The sequence below is a fragment of the Tauraco erythrolophus genome, chromosome 9 (genome assembly GCF_009769465.1).
Source record: "Tauraco erythrolophus isolate bTauEry1 chromosome 9, bTauEry1.pri, whole genome shotgun sequence".
NCBI lineage: Eukaryota > Metazoa > Chordata > Aves > Musophagiformes > Musophagidae > Tauraco > Tauraco erythrolophus.
Window position 1 is genome coordinate 22,514,965 of NC_141473.1, and position 19,354 is coordinate 22,534,318.

The 19,354-nt window shown below is 43.2% G+C and overlaps 1 protein-coding gene across 5 annotated transcripts in view; it reads left to right on the forward strand.

The window, feature by feature from the left end:
- PAX2 (paired box 2) overlaps positions 1 to 18,377 on the forward strand; it is an 84,715-nt gene extending 66,338 nt beyond the window's left edge. For 2 of the 5 annotated variants that reach the window (XM_086616684.1, XM_086616681.1), the window contains exons 8-10: positions 10,799 to 10,900; positions 16,865 to 16,951; positions 18,237 to 18,313. In XM_086616684.1, the coding sequence (XP_086472810.1) occupies positions 10,799 to 10,900; positions 16,865 to 16,951; positions 18,237 to 18,313 (266 nt within the window). Of the gene's footprint in view, positions 1 to 6,880; positions 7,091 to 10,798; positions 10,901 to 16,864; positions 16,952 to 18,236 lie in introns of all 5 variants that reach the window. The other 3 variants (XM_086616683.1, XM_086616680.1, XM_086616682.1) reach the window with 3 other exon arrangements.
- The last annotated feature ends 977 nt before the right edge of the window (positions 18,378 to 19,354 follow it).

Consider the following 19,354-nt stretch of genomic DNA (forward strand, 5'->3'; position numbering starts at 1 on the left):
CACCCATAAAATTCAGCCTTTTAGAAAACAGCCTCATAGTGCAAACGCAAAATGAGTTGATCCAGCTTGCTGTTTTAAATCATGATTAAAACTGACCGTTGCATTCAGTTGTACTTAGATCATTACGCTGAGAGGGGGAGCATTTCCTTTCCCTTTTCCTTGTTTGTACTGGTGAAAATTTCCTGTCTTGCTCCAATCTACTTTATCCTCTGACACCAGCGAGCAACGGCCCTGGTCAGGGCTTGACTGGGCTGACTTAACAAAACCTTTTTAACAAACTGCTGGGGTCCCAAATTGGCTTTGGTGACAGCAAATCCTCCATACGCAGACCCACACCCTGTGGCACAGCACCATGGCTGCAGCTGCCAGCAGTCAGGCAGCCTGTTGGGCACATCTCTGGGTGCCCCAATGCCCTGAAAATGGAATATGATAATCACTCATGTGTCTGCTACAAGGTTGTTACTATCCTGCCTCATCAAAATGAAGGAGGTATTTTCTGTGAGCAAGCCTCTCTTGTATTTAAGATGAGGAATTGGCAAAAGTCAAAGTCCACGGGACCTCCAAATTTCATCAACTGTTTCCCATCTCTAAGAAGAGATAATATCTTCTTATCTAGTCAAGGAATTTGGAAAGGCAAAAGGTGTTACTACTGTTCTACAGTACCAAATGGCTGAGGGTGATAGATGGTCAGATGAATGATCCCTGGAACAGACAAGAATAGCTAGGGGGGAAAGGAATCACATAAACTGTTTCAATGCATTCAGTGGAAGTTTCACTGACCATAACTTTATGATGCTGATGAAGGCGGCTCATGGGCTTGAAAGGCATGTTGATGTGAGGAACCCAGAAATGGACAGGCCCGAAAGAAATAATGTCTTCTCCTTCCTTAAACTAGCATTTAAGTGAACAATAGCAGTGCATGACCATAATGTCATGTAATGACAATAGCATTGTAATGACAATTGGCATTCCCAGTCTGATTTCCTTCAGCAAGGAGACAGCATTGCAGGCTGCCACACTCTATGCTGCCAGACAAAAAGGGACTTTTTTAGAGTAAATGCTTGTATCATCTTACCAACAATTCAGTTTTTGCCTTTTCTTTTGAGGCTAAACGAAGGATCCAATAAGTACAGCTATGATGAAAATTTTTGTGATGTAGATATTTGCCCACTGACAGCAAAGACTGTGCTTTGTACCTGAGTTAAGCAACACCTGTCAGCAGGTGTTATTAACTTTTGATCTCCATCAGCTGTACTGGATTTAACCAGGCCAGCTGCTTGTACAGTTGAAACAGCCCACTGCAGTCTTTCAGAGAAACGTAGAGCTTAGGGCAATCTTTGGCCCTTCTTTGCAGGTTTAGGCTTGATGTAGGCTACCCAGGAAGATCTATCCTATCTTATGATCAGTAGAATATTGTGATGAAACCTGGGAGATACCTATAATGAGGACTATGTGAAAAACTAACGTGTTCTAATTACATTTCCCAGCATGTATTTCAAAAGCATCTTGTCTAAGAAGTAACATTCAAGTCCCAACCCACCAAGGAATAAGCATATGCTACACTTTAAGGCAGGAAGTAATTGTCCACCCCGATAGGCTTGGACTCACGAAAGGGGACAAAAATACAAATTCCACTGACCTTCTCTGTTTGCCAAGTGCACAAATTGCACACCTTCCCCCTGCCCCCCCAAGACTTTAAAGTATATCTGCCTTCATCAGCTCCATCTGCAAACAAATGTACTTAGAGGCACATGAAGGTGACTTCAGTGGAGTTCTCAAGTGATTGACACTAACGAGACTCAACTAGCTTCGAAGAACAGATTCTGAACTTCGAAGTCCAGACTGCAAGTGTACTGGAGGCTCCATGTTTTACTCTGTATGGAGACTATAAAACTTTTTATCTCCAAAGTAACATAAGAAGTTAGCAGGTCAGTTTACTTCAAGAGTAGCAGTTAATTAGATCAGACACAAATTATAAAATTGTTTTATAAGAAATGGGGCAAATAGATTTCAAAACTTGACATCAGTAATGTCACAACAGTTTTGACTCTCAGGGGAAAGCAATACAAGGTTGTTTTTTAAACATGTATTTCAACAACTCACAAGTAAAGTATTGGGCTAAGAACATGGATGGATCTGTGCCGAAACGGAAAATAAACTTGAACATGCAAGGCTCATTCTCCAGTCAGCAGGAATACAAAGAGAAGATAGAAAAGGTACAACGAAAAGCAGATTAGTCTTTGCACACTTTTCAGTTGTTCTAACAAAGGTCTGTTATGATCACAGAGAAGAGAAGGGAAGAAAGATAGGATGAGCTTTATCTCCAGTGCAACTTGCATAATGCTTTTGCAAAAGAAAAGCTAGAAAACTAAGAAATGAAATAAAAAGCGGTTCTTCTGACATGACAGAAAGCAAAAGTGAAAGATGCGTTGTGTCAGTTCAGTTTGGTCTTTTGCATAACTTCTAGAACTTCTGGGGCAAGATTCTCATGTGGGATAAAGCAATGTGACTCCACTGGCTGTAGTGTAAACTTACCAGTTTATGAATGCTGAGGACCCAGTCTCATTCTGTTTGCCACAATGAAACTTTTCTAAGGAATTGAGAATGCAAATACGGAAAAAGATGTTTCTATGGTGGGTACAAGCATAGGATTCAAAAGACCTGAGATAAGATTCAGCATTAACACAGGGTTCCTACATGAACTTGCATACGACTTCTCTGGGCGCAGTTCCTCACAGATAAAACAGTGATCTCTAAGCGATGCTGTAAGGATATGTGTTCTAAAGAGTGAGGCACTGGGGCGATATGAATATTTGATAGCGACTCCAGGAAATGATGGAGAACACTAAACATTGTCAAGATGGTGAGCAGTGTTGTTAAGTGGATGTGTACAAGCCATCCCTTACACACGGATGTGCCATCTTGATATTCTTTGTTTACTGAAAAGAAGAGGAGCACTGGATGCAGGTAGCTTATCCTCCAGGAAGCCAGCAATGAAAAACAAGCAGCTTATCTAGTCGTGCAAACACTCCTGCTTCCCTTCCCTTCAGCAGCAGAGAGCACGATAAAAGCTGAGACGAGTCTCTGTAGGAACCCAAAGCTGTGAATCTTCCTCTCACCCTGTCTGGCCAAAATCCCTTCATTTGCAGGGGGAATTTAGGCCAGAGATCACTAGTTCTAGCTCTCCGCCAGAATAACAGAGGACAGGGTTAGAAAGGAGGAAAAACAGCCATAACTCAGCAAGTACAGCAAGAAAGAGAGGAGCAGGAGATGCAGATAATATGTAGTCCTCTGCTATGTTTCCAGCTATATCCCCACCCTGCTGACCCTTTCAAATTTCCCCCACCATGACATTGGGTAGTATTTTTTTGTCGCTCATAAACAAGGATACCGTTTGCCATTTAGAAGAAGAAAGGAGCCTGGGATAGGAATAGATTTCTGCTGCTTTGGGGGGTTGCAAACTCATTCTGTCCCATATTGGGTTACAAGTCAGTATTCCAGCCTTAGGAATAAGACATTGACAGATACCTTAGGGTTCCCTGATGCAGCCTCATTGAGGGACACCCCCAAGACACAGACAAGCCAGTACGGCACTGCTCCACAGCTTGCTGGCACTAGCAAGACCTGAGATAGAAAGGAGCAAGTTCTCCATCACAAATACGAAAGAATTAGAGAATGGAGAAAATCAGAAGTGAAAACAAAAAAGAGGCAGCTGAAGTTTGAGGTGGTTAAAATAAAAAATGGGACTGTGCCATTCACAGGTGGATAGATAGATCTATCAATCGATCTCGTCTACACTGACACACTTTGGAGCTATAATTCACTGCTGGGGCAATTATTCCAGCATAGCAGTGGCAGGAGTTATATCGGAGCCAGAATTCAGGCGCTTTTAGTCAGAGGAGAGCTGGACAACAAAGGAGTAAAAATTGGTAAATGACAGTGAAGATACATGAGATATAAGTTATGTCTGTGCAGTTGCAGAGCGTAGAGTGAAAGACAGATAGATAAATAGACACATAAAAGTCTGAATTTTGGTTGTGCAATCATTTGCTGTCTGTCCTTATCCTCGCCTCCTCTCCTCTACTCTTGGAGAGACGAGCGTTTAGCATTATTGTGTCCCAGTGTCTTTGCCATGTTACTGTTAACTTCTTTATCCTCTTGCACTGAGTAAGTGATGCTGCTTCTGGAAGGTGCAAGGAATTTTTCTTCATAAGCCCTGATGTGTTCAAGAGAGGGCTGGGCTCATCTCCACTGTGAGTCTGACAGGGGCTTTAACAGCCTCACAACACTGGGACAAATAGCTCCTGGTCCCTTAACCCTTCTCAGCTTTGCAAGGCAAGGCCTAGCACCGTTGTTGCCATTGCGAGGGCTTTAGAAAGTCTTTCAGGCTGAAATCCTCTCCGTGGTGGCTGGGCAGAGCGGAAATCCAGGGGCTGGATCAGATTGGCCTAATGCTACAGAAGCTTAAGCGGTCTGTTTTACCAGAGATTATGGTTTCACTTACACAGAGCGCCTGAAAAATGCTGCGGTTTAGGAAGGATTATAGCTGAAAATTCCATGCTTTAAAAGAGAAATAAAGCAGGGGAGGGACTAGGAAACCCAACGTGCCTGGGGGCTGTGCAAACAGGATTAACCTCTGCGCATAGCACCTCTTGCTTCTGCCCACCCATGCTTCCCATGTCCATCTTCTTCTCTGCCCTCTCCTCCCCAGCGGCCCCCACACCTGCTCTCCCTTGCATAGTGTGGGGAGCTGAAAAAGGAGCCTGAAAAATTCCCAGGACCAAAGTGTCCCTAGCTTATTTAGGTATGACTGTCAAATAGCTTCCTTGAAAAATATCACTTCACTTGCAGCCCCTGAAAGCCAGGGGAACTTTTGGCCCTCTGCTTGCAGATAGATCTATTCATCCAAATTATCTAGTATCAACATTATTTGGGTAAAGGCTTCAGCACTCCCAGAGTGCTGGTACTGACTCTGCCTGTCTGGCCTGAAAGTAAATCTGTGCACTCCTTGCCATCTGATGACAGAGGATGCAAGAGAAAAATAGCTTTGAGGGTTCTCCATCTACAGAGACTAGCATTGGCATGTGAGGGCTCACTGGTAGGACTGTAGGATAGTAGATAGTTGTAAAAAGCAGAAGCTGGGCACTGATGTACTGCCTACTCTAGTGAGTTTAATTAAGTGTGCGACAAGAACCAGACACTCCCACTTCCATTCCCCATATCCTCCACAAAAGATCCTTGCTAGAGCTTCCTATGGCAAAAAGGGGGAAGAATCCTCACTTAGCATACCAGAGACTTCACATAAGTAATCTAAATAAAGAGGAACTGTATGCCTTTTGGCCAGGACTGATCCTTCCCAATCAACTGAACCGTGAACATATGTCTTTGCTGTAAAGAAGTCTCAGTGATTCCTTTGCTGGCCAGCCAGGTTAGAGGTACTTGGAGGAGAACACAGATGGCAAACTATCATTTTTGCCAGGTAACAAACCTTTAGGAAACAAATGCCTCTGGATAAACAGCATTCACAGATAGAAACTGCCCAGCCCTTTATTGTCTAGGTGAGCATTTCAGTCTCACAATAAGGTGCCTAGAGTTAATAAAGCCAGTTCTACATTAATGAGGTCAGATTTATGACCTAATTATATGTCACATTTATATTTTTCTGTATAAATCAAAACCACCAGAACTAACTTATTTCATAGGCCATTGGCAACACTTGCCATCACGGCAGAAACATGGCTTTCATTTATTGGCTTTAATTTGTTTACCTGAGGGTGGATGGTTTGCTAGATGATTTGGATCGGATCTGATTACATCATCCATACTTCTCTTTCAGGTGTTCAAATACAAGACTCTCTTACTGCTGACCCATCAACAATGGGTGTTCTGGAGTACCCATGCTTTAGGTCACAGAGTTCTCCAATTCCCAAACCTCTTACTTGGCAGCCAAGTTAGGAGCAGTTGCAAAACTGTATCTATTGTGCCTATGCAAATCTGCACATCAGAAACCAAGGTCCAATGCAAACAACAATGAAAATGAGACCTTTTATAAGTCCCCCACATTTTCTCTCCTACATTGTATCTCTCTGTCAAGGTATCTGTCTGGCAACACTATACTCCGGGAACAACCAGTCAGCACTGACTGCTTTTATGGTTAAAGCTCCAAAGTGTGCCACTGTGAGCAAGACAAAATGATTGATCTGTCTATCCACCTATTAATTGTATAGTCTCATTTTTATTTTAACCACCTCAAACTTCAGCTACATCGTTTTTGTCAAAACTTTTACAGACTTTGGCTTGAAAAGCTTTGGCCGTTACATTGAGCATCCTGTTTAAAGATGCTGATAACCATGCTGCTCTGCTGGGGAAGGCTATCTTGGGTTTGAAGAGACAAAGTGGTATAATTCCCTGGGCCAGACTGTGTAAATGTAGCATCTTCATGCGCCCTTGGCCAGCAAGAGAAAGCAGCAGGAAAGGGAGCACAGAAGCTTCAGAGCATTCTTCTCCTTCCCAACCCTATGCTTCTTCCTGTCCTCCCTCTCCTGCATGTTTCCTCCCTCACCTCTCCTTTTCCTGCATCCCATTCCTCCCATCTGCCACTGCACTCCATTCTCCTCATCTCCTGCTGCCCCTGCAGAGGCATCCCTGCAGTCAGAGCCTAGCCCCCGGGTATATTTACTGCTGTTGTCTCAGCACTGGCTCCTCTGATCTACTCCTAACCTTTTATTTTTATTTTTGTTTTTTAAATTAATTTCCCTGTAGATTTTAACCACTCCATTTTCATTTACCCATTTTGTTCTTCCTTTCCTCCCTTCCCCACCCTCCTCTTCCTCCCCCTGTTCCCTTTGTCTGTCTGTGTCCATCCCTTACCCTACCACAGAAAACCTCTCCTCTCCCCTCAGTATAAAGCAAGAGCCTCATGGAGCCTCTCTCACCCCTTTCACCCCCACCACGCCGGTCGGCTCTGGGCAGGCTGATCTTCAGCCCTTCCACATGGCCCTTTCAGACGATGCGTCCACGCCTTGCTACAGTGCCTTCCTTCATCATGGTGCCCACTTTGGGCAGTCCAGCAGCCAGCCTCTGATAGCAGGTAACTGGCCTTGGCCACAAACTCAGTGGGGATGCTGCAGGCAAGGGGTTCAGTTTCGTCTGATGGGGAGACCAGTAAATGCTGCAAGCTCTTTGAGTGCAAGTGGGAACCAGAGCAACCATGTTCCAATTCTGTGTATGCAGCATGTGTTCTGAGCTCCATGGAGAGTCACAAAAAGATTTCATGCCAGTCCTTCATTTTTTAGAATAAAATGGGAAAAGAAGCTCTAACTACCTAGAAGTGACTGGGTGTCCCAGTTGGATGGGTCTGGGACTTAGTATAGAAACACTCGTACAGCAAAATCCTGTGTTGCCTCAATAGCCATAAAGCCCCTGAGTACTGCAGGCCCAGCAAGGGTACTGTGTGGTAGCCCAAGGTAGCTGATAGCAGCCTGAGTAACCTCACCAGCTCTAGGACTGATGGGGTCATTCAGCATGGGTTGTACAAACTACGAAGTCAGACAAATACATAGACGGTTGGTGAGCACTGCCATAGCTATGTTGTGAGCAATGCCTGAGTCACTTGGGTTGGGAGTGTCAATGTGAGCTGGTGCCTTCACACAACAGATCAAGTTGTTAAGAAGCAGGGCATCACGTCTGAATGTCAAGACCAGGAAAGGGTGAGTGAGAGATTATAATGTCTTACAGCCAAAGGAATACAGACTTGAGTAGGTGGCCTTTAAGGGAAGGACAGAAATGGAGAAATAGGTTGCAGAAGATGTCAGCACTTAGGAGCAGCAGGCTGGAGGGGAGGGAGAAGTTTCAGGTAGGTATGAGGGGAAACTCCTGTGCAAGGTGACTGAAGCAACATTGCTGCAGAAGCTCAGAAGTAGCTTGGATGAAATAGTGGGTATCATTTTGGGTGACCACTGAGGCTGTTGTCACTCACTGTCAAAGAACGTAATTGGGGCTTTTTCAGAAAAGACAAAGTCTTAGTGCAGACCACAGTTCAAAATGCTCAAGAAACACATCTCATCTCTGTCTGCCTCCTTCATATTCCTATATTATTTTTCTCCTTTGACCTAACATCCTCCCTCTGTCTTGTCGGGTGAGATTTGCATTTCTAAACCTCCCTGTAGGAAAGCAACAAGTAACAGCAGAGAAGACTTGTGTTCATAACACTGCCTTGGTCCAATCTTACTGCAGCCAGTAAGAGCCTCTGAGCTCTGGGCATTTCCTAAGCCAAGGAGTCTCCTAACAGACTTTCTCCAACGATATAGTTCTCTGGGGATGCAGTCATATGTGACAACGCTGTTGCCTAGAAGGCACTGTGTTTCAGGAGAGGCACCTGCCTTAGGACCCTTATGGAGAATTAGACATGGGAAAAAGTGTTCGAAAGCTCAAACAACATCACAGTGATGAAGGTGGTGTTCCTCACTCAGAAGGCTCTTGTAGAAGGGAGAATGGCTGGAGTTGGAAGCATGTTATATGTGCAGGACAGGTGCTAGCTTTGCCATAGCCCTGGAGTACAAGAATTTAATAATCCCTAACTACCCGTTGGTAATGGAGGAGGTAATGGAAGGGGCCTGCCTGTATGTAACAGCATTTTAAGAGTTTCTCTGTGGGACTCTTATTCATGTTGCTGATACTGTACTTGTTTGTTATCGTCTTTTTCAAGATTAGGATTTTGACAGATGATCACTTCCCAGCGAATCTTCCACACCGAGTTTTGAACATCAGCCTCTGTCTGAATAAAAACACAGGGGCATATGTGCATAGATCGAGTAGCAGAGCAAGTGTGTATGTGTTCCCACCTGAACAGAAGTGTCAAAACGAATTAATTTTGCCTGCTGCTACATAATGTTCTCTCTAACTTTTCAGTAACACTTTTTTCTCACTCATCACCTGTTGTTATTTCTCAGGCTAGTCAATAAGTGAACCAAAATAACATGAATTTTAAGCATAAAACTTTCTTGCCTTAAAAGAATGTGAGGGAAAAAAAAGAACTACATCTAGTAGGTATTAATCATACATCTTAACACAGCTACAAATCACTAAAGGAATGGGTGATAAAAGAGCAGAAGAGTGCAGAATATAAATTCTTGAGGCATTATATATTTATTTTTATCAATATTGGGGAGTGGCTGGAAAATCGCTCAGCCATTGTCTGGTAGTTCTGTGCCTCCAAGAGGAGGTGATCTAGGAACAGTAGCCACTGATCAGAAACCTCTTCAGGGAGAAAGAATGAAGTTGTGTTTCTTTTTGCTTGAGCAAATCACCTCAGTAATCTTTAGTCAAGACCTATGAAAGCAATGACACTGGTTTAACCCACCTCATCCCAGAGGAACTCCCTCCCTTCAGGTTAATGCTCCATGTTGATGAGTTTTTGCTTTGCTGTGTAACTGTTACTTATTTCTGACTCCCCAGCCAAGGTTCATGCTTGTTCCAGGGCCTGCTGTATCAGTTATAATTCTACCACTAGTAGAGCTAAAACAACTCTTATTCTTCTTTCATTGGCATATCCCAGCACAGTTTCAGTGACTCCAGTGGTGTTAATGGGCCATACTTAACCTGTCACTTCCAAACGCGAATCAGACTCCAGCTCTCCAGTTAGAACAGACAGGAGAGACAAAATTTAACAAAGGAACAACAAATGGCACAAACTTGTTGGTGAGCTACAGTTCACCTAAGGAATGTGAAAGGCTTTGGATGCCTGGAACAGGCTGAGATCTCAGTAGGCAGCATTGGAGGTTGAGCTGTAAATTTCCCAGCAGCTGTGGGGGAAAGATTATCTTAATTTATTTAGCCTTTTTTTTGTTTTGTTTTGTTTTGGCTTGAAACTCCCAGCAGCTTCTGAGATGATTTTAGTTCATCTAAATGCAATAAGCACTAACAGCAAATGCCCTTCTGGCTGGCCCATTTTCAGGCTAACCAGTCCAAATGAGGAAATGCCTCTGGCACCAACCAAGAAGCCTACAGCTGCACTTCCTAAGAGATGAAAAATAAACGACAGTCATCCAGCTGGTCCACACCCCTCTCTACTTCTTTGGTGGAGAAAAGATATCACAACTTCAAGTATTACTAACAAAAACTTGCACCTGTGATAAAAATGAAGTGGGACTCAAACTGATTTGCATTGCCCTATTATTATATATATTACAGCAGCACCTGGAAGGAGTCTGAGCAGTATTGATCTCATGCTAAGCACTGTGCAAATGTACTAAAAGTGTGCCCTTGCACCAAAGAGTTTGCAGCATAAAAAGAAACACAGAGAGGTAAAGTGATTTGCCTAAAGTCATCAGCAGGTGAATGGCAGAAGTGGGAAGAGAGACAGGCACAGAAAACTCTTGGATCACTTTCCAGTGCCTTGCACATTGAACATGCCCTAAAGTAACATCACCATAGTTTTGGAACTGCATCCAATGCATATAGACAGGAACTTAGCTACTCTGGCAGTGAATACACTGCCATTCTCTGAGCAGCTCAGGGCCATTTTGATTTAGTTAAAATAGATCCAAAATCTACAACAAGAAAAAAAGAGCCTCAGAAAGCTAAGTTTTAACATCCATCCTTACAGTGGGAGATTAAAAGTGCCACAATCTTCTCCCAAGATTTTCAGTGGGTGAACAGCACTTACATAAGAGAAGGCTGCACAGCACTTGCCTGTCAAGCTGCTAGTCACGTGACAGTGGGACAAGAGGTGATATCAAATCAATATTGAAAGATCTTATCCCTGTTGATCACCTGTCCCGATTCTTTCCCTTTCCAGGTCGTGATATGGCAAGCACCACCTTGCCTGGCTACCCACCCCATGTTCCCCCGACTGGACAAGGCAGCTACCCAACCTCAACTCTTGCAGGAATGGTTCCTGGTAAGTCAGCCTCCAGCCATCAGTCATGGTGCACACATGTTTGAACAGTATACTAGCATTGTAAGAGCTTTCACAGTTGGCTTTGCTATTGCTTTGATGATATTAAGGCCTGTTCTTTTCATAAAGAAATCATCAGGTGCCCATAATCAATGCCGATAGCTAACAATCCTTTCTGTAACATACCTCTTTCCTCCTAGTAACTGATTCACTGCTGCTATGGGCAACTAGCTATCTATAACCTGTGGCAATTAATTGGTAATTAATTAACCTTAGTATTCATTAACCAATGTAATTATTTTCCAATGACCCATGCAGATTATTATGTACTGCTTGTGGCTCAGGATATTCAACTATCCAGTAACTTAGGGTAACAACTTACCTTCTGTCTAAAGCCACGGCATCAAACTGAAAATCATCAATGGTAATTTAATACCTGCAGATTTTGGAGACCTACTGTCCATAGCCTAAACTAGCTAAGACCTCAGCAATAATTAACAGCATTTCAGGAGAAACTATTCACTACTTACCCACATCCTGTTTGTAAGATAGTGTCTCCAATCCAAGAAACTATCTACCTAATCCGACATCCAAAGGCAAACTGTTTCTTTCCTACCTAATGCCTTTGGATGGGTATTCAAATGGATCCTCCCAGTGTTTAGGGAGAAGAGAGGACCATTTACCTGAGGGCAATTGAAGAGTTTATTTCCCCAGGCTCTATTCCTCACTACTCTGATGATAGTTATTCCCAGTAGATAAATGAAGAGGCAGGATTTTTGTTTCTCAGCCATGGTAGCTCAGAACTTCAGCTGCCACTGATTTCTGTTTATGTTACCGCCCTGGGTTGTGAGTTGTGATGGCTAATGTCCAGGTGCACAGTCCATTCTGCAACCTCTACTACTGGAGGGATGACACCAGAACTGAAGCAGCAGAAAGCTGAGGACAGAAAGCTCATAAATCACTACAATATGATTTGCCAGGGCTTATGAGTGAAAAGCCTAACTTAGCCCTCATCCAAATCTCAGAACAGCTAGCTAAATGAATACGCACTGCAGCGAGGACAGTGGAAACATCACTGATAGGAAATGTTTGCAGGTCAGAGCCTTAACATCTTTAAATGACAAATCACTGCTTATGTACCATGAAGTCGTGGCTAATACCTATGGTCACATTCCAGAGCTACGTACAACTTACGACCCTAAGGCACAACAAAATCTCAGGCTATGCTGTGAAGATGATGTAATTGACCTGCAGATCAGGAAAAGATAGTGGCTTGGTTCCCTCCACATCCCTACTTTAGTCCTTTGGTATAGTAGACCAGCTGGCTGAACTTTTGGGGTCGTGCGGAGTTGGCAAATTTTAGGGCATCTCCTTCTATATTGGATTTTTCAGGGAGATGGTTTGGCTCCAGAATCAGAGCAGCACTAGGACAATATAAATAAATTAAACCCCACCACACAGTAACAGTAGGTAGACTCAGTTGTCAACATTTAAGTCAGCTATAGGTCAAAACTTATAGAAGGTCATGGCATATAGAAATTATTAATAACACCAAAATAGTTGGCTCTTTGAATAGGTACTTCTGAAAAATAGGCACTCCTCAACTTCTAACTGTTCTGTGATTGCTATGCAAGTTTAACATCCTCATCACAAGGATGATACTGACATCTAAACTGGGACAAAAATTTTAAGACCACTAATCAGAGGGGTCATTTATCCAAGCATAGGGTATTTCAGCTCCTTGATGTGGAAGCTACTTATCCATAAGACAGCAGTGTCCTCAAAAACACACAAATACACCCAAAAAGAAAAAAGAATAGGATAAGGAAAAAAGTTGAGTTATACTTTAAAAAGATTATTCAAGTCAAACAGCTATCTTTACATTAAATCTGACATCGATAGTCAATTAGAGGAAGTTTTCCGGTGGTGTACTTGGGCATCCTGCATTAGTTACTGCATCTTTCCACAGAACATCAAGTTCTGGCTGTTTCAGTCATACTCCACTGGTCAGACCCAGCCTGGCAGTCCTGCTATTCCTGTCTTCTAATGTGACTGAAGCCAACAAGCTGGAGATAAAGAGGCTTCCTGGGAAGGGACATAAGACTTGTCTTTAATGGGTCACACTGCAGATCTCTGCAGTCACCTCTCTCTGTCAGGGGCCAGAAGTGAATGCCTGGGGAAGAGTATAAGAGTAGAGCAAACACATATTGGTACTTTCTCAGATGATCTCCCAGCCTCCAAGAAGTTGCAGCTCAGAGACTTCCTAAACCAGACTTAGTATCTTTCTGTTTAATATTAAACACCCTCAATAGGTTTCCCCTCCACAAACTTAAACACTGTCTCTTGAACCCATATAAGCCTTTAACATTTGTACCAACCTACGGCAAGAAGTTCTGTAGCTTAACTACATATTGTGTGAAAACTACCTCCCTTATTTGTTCTGAACCTGCCACCTGCCAGGCTCACTTCATGCCTCATGGTTTCTGTATTAGAAGACTGAACGTGCCAAGATTTAAATACGCATACCAAGAAATACTGTTAGTAAAGGTTCCCAGAGCACAGATTGCACAGAATATAGGCCTCATGAGGTTGATCCTCTGTGTTTGCTTGCAACCTCTGCTAACAGTCCCGGTTGAACAGAGAAAACAAATATGATGTCACCAATGGTTGATTACATGCCCGCAGGCCAAGAAGGATCAGGGGCCAGTACTTTAACTACAGTGCAAACAAGAAGCAATCAAGATTACCATTCAGGGAGTATCTTTAAGAAACATACTGACATGCAAACAAGCCTTAGTGTCCAGATGTGAGTGAATATGAAAAAGAGGCTCTGTCTTTAAATAAAGGTGCAGAGCTAAAAATATAGCTGGTCAGAAAGCAGAATTTCCAACCCATGCAAAACTCTGATTTTTTGACATTTGTTTTCATCTTGCGTTAGGATGAGGAGTCAGAATCTTGAAACTGTTCAATTTGCAAACATCAGGATGAAACATTTCAATAACATCAACATGTTCTAGATGTCAAGACATATTAAAATAATAAAAGAGTTGAAAGGAAATTAAATGAGATGAGAAAGGCAAAATGAAACAAAACAAGAAAGTTGAAACATAATACTTTGTTTCAATTTGCAATCCTTTCCGAACTTTTCTTTCCAAAACTCCATTGAAGCTGACAAGCTCATGCAAAACATTTCCATTTTGATGAGACAGCATTTTCCAGTGGAAAACTGTTTCTGAGAAAATTGTTTGATCACTGCTAACCAAAGCTGCTCTGTTCTATCCTTAACAACCTTTCACTAGACTTCTACTTGTATAATCTAGGGAAGAGCCTGTCTCCAGCAGCAGTACATCCATGCAACATGGTCAGTCATGCATGCGAGTATCTCTGAGGTTTACGTAGACGATGTGGTAAGATACGTATCCTGCATTTGCCCTTGCCTGTAACTTAAGGTCTCAGGCTGTAGACATGGGTGAAAGCCAGTAGTCCCTGAGCACGCATTTGAAAAAGCACGGGTTAGTCACAGAGAAGGGTGAATCAGGTATTGTGCTACACTTAACCTATGCGTCTGAGAGATGTTTCCTACTCAGGTGACAGAGCACTTTTGATCCCTGCCTCAATTCCTCAATTCTTCCTCTTTCCCAGAAAGGCCACCAAGTTTCTGCACTGTTTTGGTGAAGTGAGCATCCTCTGAAGGGAACCGCAGTTTGCGCAGAGCAGTGTAGAGCCTGCGGAGGGCTGGTGATGGCAACGGCAGGGAGTCGTTAAACAGAATCCAATGTTGATGAGGAAATTACACTTGTTTCATTAGCGATCAGGGAAGGCGATAGCTCAGTTCCTCTTGGTCACAGTTGAGCTCAAAAGCTCATTATCCTGCTGCATGCATGCTTTCACTCCTCGTCAATAAACACTGTTTCCAGTGGCTGCCCTCCCTCCTCCCCAGCTCTCCATAGCTGGGGCTCTTTCTCCTCTAGTTAACCCGTGCTTTAGGAACACTGTAAACACTTTAGGGTGACAACTGAGAAGAAGGTGAGAGAGAGAAAGAAGCCTTGAAACATCAGAACTTCTCTCCATGCAGAGAAGTGATGTTTACATGAGGCATTTCAAACCAGAAGTTCTCATCTGGTTAGTTTTTTTCCTTCTTTGGGAGGCAAACTCATTCCAGTATATCCCACAGGTAAGTCACTTCAGTAGACATGAATCTGGACTACGCATTCCTTTTTGCCTTCATATCCCATCCCACAGCATCTTGGTCACCTTAGCAGGTTTCACCTATTCCTTCCCAGATAGCTGTCAGGATTTTCAGTGCAGGATGTTTCTAGATATGAAAACATGCCAAGTTATTATCATTAAAACAGTATTCAGCTAGGTTTGTCACACAAAACAAGGTTTTATGCTGAAACTAAAAACTACCGTGACTAAAATACCTTTGGATGGTGATTGCTTTTGATACATACATGTTTTTGTACTGACTAGTTATTGCCCTGAGTGTCTTCAAAGAACCTGGCTGGACACATGCTCCTCAAGTTTAAACTGGTGCAAATCCCCTGGCTTCAATAGATTTCATTTCTGCCATCTGAGAATCTGCGGTTTTGCCTTTCATTCTCTGGTGAGGGGAGATTTGCAGAGATTACAGTATAATTAATTGACGTTTCTTTGGTAATTGTATCACAGGCCTCCAGCGTGTCTTGCATTGCCCTCTTTCGCTATATTCCATGGTATCTAGCAGGAACTCTAGGTGTTTTCCAAACAGTTCTGTTGTAATAACTCTACCCACACCTCAGGGCAGACCAGAAGCTAGTCGTCTTGACGTTCTTTCACTGTCTTTTAAGTGCATAATGCCTTTCAGATGGTGCTGATTGTCCCCAGCTTGTTGGTACTGCATTAAATTGAGGTTATGATCAGATAAAGGCATGTTTTTACTTAACAGGGATCATGTATTTTTAAGTTTTGGGACATTTATTTATTTTGAATACAGCACCATACCTCCTCAGTTACCAAATATAATTCCCTTAGCCCCGCACAGCCTTCTATAAAACAAGGAGACACAGCTCCTTACGCACAATAAAACTGAATATTTAAGAATACTCTACAACATTCAAATCTTCGAGTCTGATTAGATCACAAAGCTCACAAGTATTTTGGTTTGGGCCCATTTTACTGATTGTGAAAAAGGGAGCTGTAGCCACCTTGTCATTCAGATTCAGAATAGCACCTAAAGCATTAATCATTAGAAGATTATTTTCTGGAATGGAATACAGCAAGTTTTCTCTGCAATTCACTAACTAAGCGTAAATGTGGGGTTCATCATATATAAATCACTTAAATCTCTTTTCTGACTAACACCATCACACAGAAAGTGTGATTCATATGTGTTCTATTTTGTATTTAAGCCCACCCTACTCTCAGAACGTTTCCAATAATGAATGATACTCTTTTCCACAAATACGTCATTGCTTTCAGTACCCTATAAACAAAACTTAGCAGTACATATTGCCATCAACAGCACTGCTGGTTCCAATGAGTTTACTGCAAGCTTGTCCCGTTCAAGCTCCCATGCCTGCTGTCTTGACACTACTGGAGAACCTTAGATTTTATTTAAAAGAAAGCTGATAGTTAATTGCAGAAAAAGCTTGCATATGCAATCCTACTGCACCTTGAGAATCAGAAGCCAGAAGGCAATGAAAAATAAACCAGTTTGTTTATTTGTATTATTGAATTTCAGCATTTTAAACTAATTTCTTGATTCTAAAGAGGTCAATCTTACAATTTTCAATTGTATGGGTAAACAACTCTGCACTGAACAAACACTACAGTGTCCTGAAAGGCAAAGTCCCAGCTGGGCAAGGAAGCTAGATGTACAAGTTTTCCTGCTGGCACACGGATTCAACATGAACACTAGCTTGATGGAATAGCAGCCATGAATCTTCATTCTTAACTGTATTTCACACTTTCCTTGCTTTCTTTCAGGGAGCGAGTTCTCAGGGAACCCCTACAGCCACCCTCAGTACACAACCTACAACGAGGCCTGGCGGTTCAGCAACCCTGCATTACTAAGTGAGTAGCTCTTTCCCACAGCACACCCCCAGCCTCGCGCTCCTTCTGTTTGTCTCTTTGTTTTCTTTTCTTTGTTTTGTTTTGTTTCTGAAGAGGGATTTCAACATTTGGCCAGGTGAGAGGCCTTTTTCCTCACTCTCCAGTCCAGTGTCTAGATGGGTATATACCTCATTTGTGTTCTTTATCTGTTTTGAAGCTGATTCCTCTTCTGTGAGACAGTTCAGAATTCCAGTTCAGCTCTGGCTTCTCCATTGGCTGCATCCACACCAGATGAGATCAGAAGTTAAACTCAGGTTCTGCTAGTCTCTCAGGCTGCAATCAGCATCCATTCAAGGTCTGATCAAAAACCCAGATAAGGTTTCACTCCTCTCCCAAGTTAAATCCACAGTCAGTTCCTGGGGATCTGGAAATCCCATAGAAGTTCTTCCCATCAAACCAGTTAGAACAGTGTCCAGAGCGGGAGACAGGCTGCATCATTAGGTTTATAATAGCCAGTAGAGCTTTCTTGCAGGGATATATCCATCTCCAGTGACTCTAATATGCCCAGAAATAGTCAGGTTATTTCAGAGGGGGAAAAACCTCCCATAAGACCGTATCTTCTAACACAACATTTCTTTGCAAAGGAATAGGAAAAGATTTATTACAGGTAAAATAAATCAGCTCTGATTATTACCTACGTATTTACTGAGGTTTAACAACTGGGTAATAGATGCACATTTTGCTCCAGTGTTGTTAAACCTCAGTAACTGTGATCTTAGTAATCAATCACTATTTAACACACATTCAATAACCATCTAGAGAGCTTTCAAGCCAAATGTGACCAAAATCCCAAACAATAAAACATTGTAATTTTGTTTCATTTCTCCCCTTCTGGTTTTAAAAGTGACCCGCTATACTTTGTCGGGTATACTCAGAACATCTGGCCCTGACACTTTCCTCGTGGCCGCAGATCAGGTGTGGCGTATTTGTGCTGCAATACGCACGGGCTTCCCTCTCGGGAACTTATTGATGGTCAGAAGGAGCAAAAGGCGTAGAGATGCTTCAGAGCCAGAGGCCACAGTAGTATCCATCCACTGAAATGTGGCTCTTGGCTGGCTTCCACCGATTGCCTTTCCCTAATCCCATCAAGAGCTGAGTGCCCAGGTTTGTTCTTTTGGTTCCTTTCCTTTTCTTTTCAGTTCTTCTTTGTTTCTTTTCTTTGTTTGATTGTTTTATTTTTTTTATTTTATTTTTTTTACTGTTTGTCCTTTCAACCAGTCCATTCTTCTCCTGTGTTAACTTTCAGGTTCCCCTTATTATTATAGTGCCACATCCCGGGGCTCCGCACCTCCCACTGCTGCCGCTGCCTATGACCGCCACTAGTTACCATGGAAACCACATGAAACTGCAGGGCGACAGCTTAGGCCTCCACATTGTACCTGTCTGATCACCTCCCTCCATCCCTGGGAAGGGTGAAGAGACCTTCTCCGTTCCTCCCCACAGTCCAGTTCCTTCCTCTTAACCACGAAGACGCCAGACCAAGCACTCACCACACGAGACTGAGACCCCTCCACCCTTCCCTTGCCTTCCACCTGACCGCTCCCCCTGTGCCGGGAAGAGCCCACGGCCAAGCGGCTCCTCCTGTGGAGCCTTCCACCGGGCCTGGGCACAGCTCAGCCACACAGAGTGCCCTCGGCTTCCAGGACTGGGAAGCAATGCAGCTGGCAACCATTGCCTTACAGGACCCCCTTCTTCTGGGAGCAGTAGGGGCCGGGGGAAGCAGGGCAGAACGTCACTTGTGAAACACTGTTCCCCAAAGATATGCTCTTCCATGGTGGACTCTTCAACATGTGTAACCTGTGATGCTCGCCCTGTTTCCCAGGACAGAGGGAACAGTCTGGCTAGAGCAGAGATGGCAGTACAGAGACCTGGCCCATCTGGCAATGAAGAAAAGGACCAAGTAACTATCTGCACCCCACCAGGGGTTCTCTGTGCACCCCATCCCCTCTCTCCAGCGTGGCTTCCCCCATAGCTGGCGGCACCCCACGCCCGGTGACTTTGCAGGCCAGAGCTGGGAGGAACCTCACACATACACCCACAATTTCTGTGACACACAATCAGCTCAGACAGGAGGATGGAGCAACATTTACAAACCAACCGACGAAATGAAGAAATATATAAATAGATATATAAATATAACTGTGTTTTTATGCTTTGTCATGAAGGTCTGTAAAAAGGAAAAAAAAAAAAGAACAAATCCCCAATTTTCTAAAAAACCCAAGCAAACAAAAACAACAAAAAAACCAAAATAATAATTAAAAAACCCTACAAAAATAAAACTCCAAGTCCCATCCCTCCCCACCACCTGAATAGCAGACAAGTTCCTCTGATGTTTGATGCTCCTCTTTCACTCTAGGGTTTTGT